This window comes from Amphimedon queenslandica, unplaced genomic scaffold (assembly GCF_000090795.2).
Source record: "Amphimedon queenslandica unplaced genomic scaffold, v1.1 AMPQUscaffold_12282, whole genome shotgun sequence".
In the NCBI taxonomy this organism is placed as follows: Eukaryota; Metazoa; Porifera; class Demospongiae; order Haplosclerida; family Niphatidae; genus Amphimedon; species Amphimedon queenslandica.
In genome coordinates this window covers 11,523-14,771 of record NW_003547480.1, presented here as the reverse complement: position 1 = coordinate 14,771, position 3,249 = coordinate 11,523, and the positions used below count along the sequence as shown (strand labels likewise).

The 3,249-nt window shown below is 36.1% G+C and overlaps 2 protein-coding genes across 2 annotated transcripts in view; one reads left to right on the top strand and one right to left on the bottom strand.

Annotated features, from left to right (window-relative positions):
• LOC109588118 (uncharacterized) overlaps window positions 1-2,949 on the top strand; it is a 5,121-nt gene extending 2,172 nt beyond the window's left edge. The window contains exons 2-7 of the mRNA XM_020004305.1: window positions 6-68; window positions 125-418; window positions 569-1,561; window positions 2,322-2,426; window positions 2,472-2,875; window positions 2,932-2,949. Of these exons, the coding sequence (XP_019859864.1) occupies window positions 6-68; window positions 125-418; window positions 569-1,561; window positions 2,322-2,426; window positions 2,472-2,875; window positions 2,932-2,949 (1,877 nt within the window). The remainder of the gene's footprint in view (window positions 1-5; window positions 69-124; window positions 419-568; window positions 1,562-2,321; window positions 2,427-2,471; window positions 2,876-2,931) is intronic.
• A 191-nt stretch (window positions 2,950-3,140) lies between these two features.
• Window positions 3,141-3,249, bottom strand: part of LOC109588117 (uncharacterized) — a 4,734-nt gene continuing 4,625 nt past the window's right edge. The window contains exon 4 of the mRNA XM_020004304.1: window positions 3,141-3,218. Coding sequence (XP_019859863.1) covers window positions 3,141-3,218 — 78 coding nt within the window. The remainder of the gene's footprint in view (window positions 3,219-3,249) is intronic.

The window sequence follows — 3,249 nt, the reverse complement described above, 5'->3', positions numbered from 1 at the left end:
TTCAGTGTATTTGATAAACCTCCTCCTCTTATCAGGAGATGTTGAACTCAATCCTGGTCCTTTAACAGGTAAACATACACTTATGATATACCACCCATTAACTAGTGATATATACATACTACAGGCAATCCAAAGGATATATTTAGGACTCATTCTGATAAATTGATTCATGCTATTAGTGAGAATCTTCATAATGTAACTCTTGCACTGAATGCTAAAGGTCTGATAACACAACAGATTAAAGAGGATATGCTTGTGCTAGGTGCATCTAATTATGAGAAATCTAGCAAACTTGTGAATGTTATTCAAGAAATATTGGAAGCCTCTCTGAAATCACATCAGTACCTAACTGAATTATGTCAAGTATTACAAAACCAACAAAATCATGCATTAAGAAATATTGCTGCCTCTATTTTAGGTGAGTGCTTGTGTTCATGTTCATGTGTGCATGTGTGTGTGGGTGTATTATGTGCATGTGTGTGTGTGGGCGTATTATGTGCATGTGTGTGTGTGTGGGTGTATTATGTGCATGTGTGTGTGTTGCAGTATAATTATTTCAATACATTAGGTCAGACTATACCTGATGATGTCTTAAGCTATGCTCACAGTATGAAACAATGCTACAAAGCTGAAGACTGGATGCAGGCACTGAAAGATTACTCTGGCAGACTAACGTTAGTAGAGAAACAGGACTACACTAAAGAAGCAGAATCAGCTGGGTATCTGCTAATGGGACAAGTTGATAAAGTAGTTAAGCTAAGTGGGAACAAAGAGATAAGTGTTGAAGATATCCTCCGACCTGTAGATGATTCTCTGCCTCTCAGAGTAGTAATAAATGGTCCTCCTGGTATTGGCAAGACAGTGCTTTGCCATAAACTGATAAAGATGTGGTGTGAAACACTTGTAAACCAACAGTATGACTTGGTACTTTACTGTCCTTTAAGGAATAGCAAGTTGGCTACACTAGCTGACCTGTTTCAGGATGGAACTTCTAAAGTTCAAACAGTTGATTGGTTCTCTGATAGGGCTGGAGAAAGATTACTGATAATCTTTGATGGTTGGGATGAACTAAGTGAACAACTCAGACAGTCTTCATTAGTTGCTAGTATCATTTACAAAGGTCTCTTACGCCAGTGTTCGGTAATTGTTACCTCTCGTAGCTATGCCTCCTCTTCCCTTTTGAAAATCAATAACCTTAGTAGGCATGTTCAGGTCATTGGGTTTTCTAAGGTAGAAATATCAAAAGTAATTATACAAACACTTCAAAAAGATACAACACTAGCACAAGAGCCCGTTGATAAGAAAAGAGAAGATGATAAAGAAGGCAGACATTTCACAACCGAGCAAACCAGTAAAGACTCTCAACTAGCAGTAAACCTCATTAAAGATCTTAGTGTGCAAGATGATGTCCAATCATTGTGTTATGTGCCACTACTCTGCTCCATGGTCATCTCAGTTTATTCTGAGGAAGGAGGACACTTACCAACTCAACTGTACGAGAAATTTATTCTACAAATCATCAAAAGACATGTAAAATCAAGACATGCACCACATACTTTAGGTACCGGTAGTCTTTCTTCATTACCATCACATTTAGATATGCCTTTACAAGAGATGTGTCAAATAGCTTATACTAACCTGGCTAATACAACAATGACATTCTCTTCACATCAACTACAGTCACTGAGTGAGGCAGTCAACGAAGACTATCTTGGATTGATGACATCATTTATAGCACATGATGAGGAGAAATATCAATTCCTTCACTTGAGGATCCAGGAATTTCTAGCTGCATGGTGGATAGCTAAGCATGAGGAGAAGACAGAGGAAATTGCTAAGAATCACTTTCATGATGATCACTTTAGAAAATGCTTATCATTTGTATCTGAAATTACAGGTCAGTTTGCATATCTCAGTACTATATTAGATTTACTTCATACCAGTTAACACTGCAATTGGAAGTGCATGTAAACATGCGTATGCATGGCATATGGCATAATGTAAAATCAACTTTTGCCTTAAGGCTGGTTTACAATATGACGCTAGGCCAACGTAACTTCAATTTTTAATCAAAAGCGTGGGCAATTTGACTTTTTGACACATGCCTTCCACTAGAATAGAACCAGATTCTATTCCAGCGTCAACATAGCGTCAGGACTAGCGTAATATTGTAAATTAATTAATAATTATTACAATAATTAAAATTATTGTAATATTACTTTTCATAGAGACATGGCTGCCAGGTCATAATTCATTGCAGTTTAACATGACCTTAATCTGTTATGTGTATAATGTTTATATCATATTTTTATAAATTATAGGTACATTTTATTTCAGTGAAGAGATTTTTAAACGTACCCTAAATGAAGCTGATTCATTGCAGTACAGTGTCAGTACAGCTATTGTACAAGGAGAGGCCGGAGTAGGTAAAACATGTCTAAAATCATTAATTCTCTCTCTGTCGTATAAAGAAGTGAGTACTAGCTGTATTGAAGCGCCTTGTATTGCTTATATTAGTCGTTATGGTAGCAATGATGGTAAATTATGGGATTTTGTAACAGATGATGAAATAGATGAAAACGTTATTGCTCAATTACAAGATTCTATGATTCGTGCAGGGCAAGCTTCAAATGAAACTGATGAGAGTTTCACATCTGTTGATACCAAATGCAGTCACTATAGTGTCCCTGATTATCATCACTCTGGTCATCACCAAAAAGTAACAAAAAAACAAAATTTAATTATTAAACCTGATGTTGACTCACCAATTGAAGAAAATGTAGATCTACATCTGTCTGAGCCCAAGATGCCAATTGAATCAGAAACAAGAGAAGATAATGATGAGACTCTAATCACTGCAGCAGTATCACGTGATGTGAGTTATAATATTTTAGCTTCTGGAAAAAAATTTAATCCCCTTGAATATTGCAGAAATTCATGCAACATTAAGAAAATTGGTCTTCACAGACAGTGGCTGTATTTTTTTGATTCTGGTGGCCAAATTCAGTTTCAAAAGTTGCTGTTAGCATTTATGCCATGCCCTTCTGTCCTTATTCTTGTGATCAACTTGTCTAAAAAACTTTCTGAACCCTCAAATAGAGAGATGAAACTTCCTGGAAATAAAAAAATTTTGGTTGATATTACTTCGTTGAAAATACAAGATATCCTAGCTCAGATGGTATCTGCAGTAGCTTCAAAGGCACAGCAGCATAAACTGACTAAAACTGATTATGACTACATTAAATATCC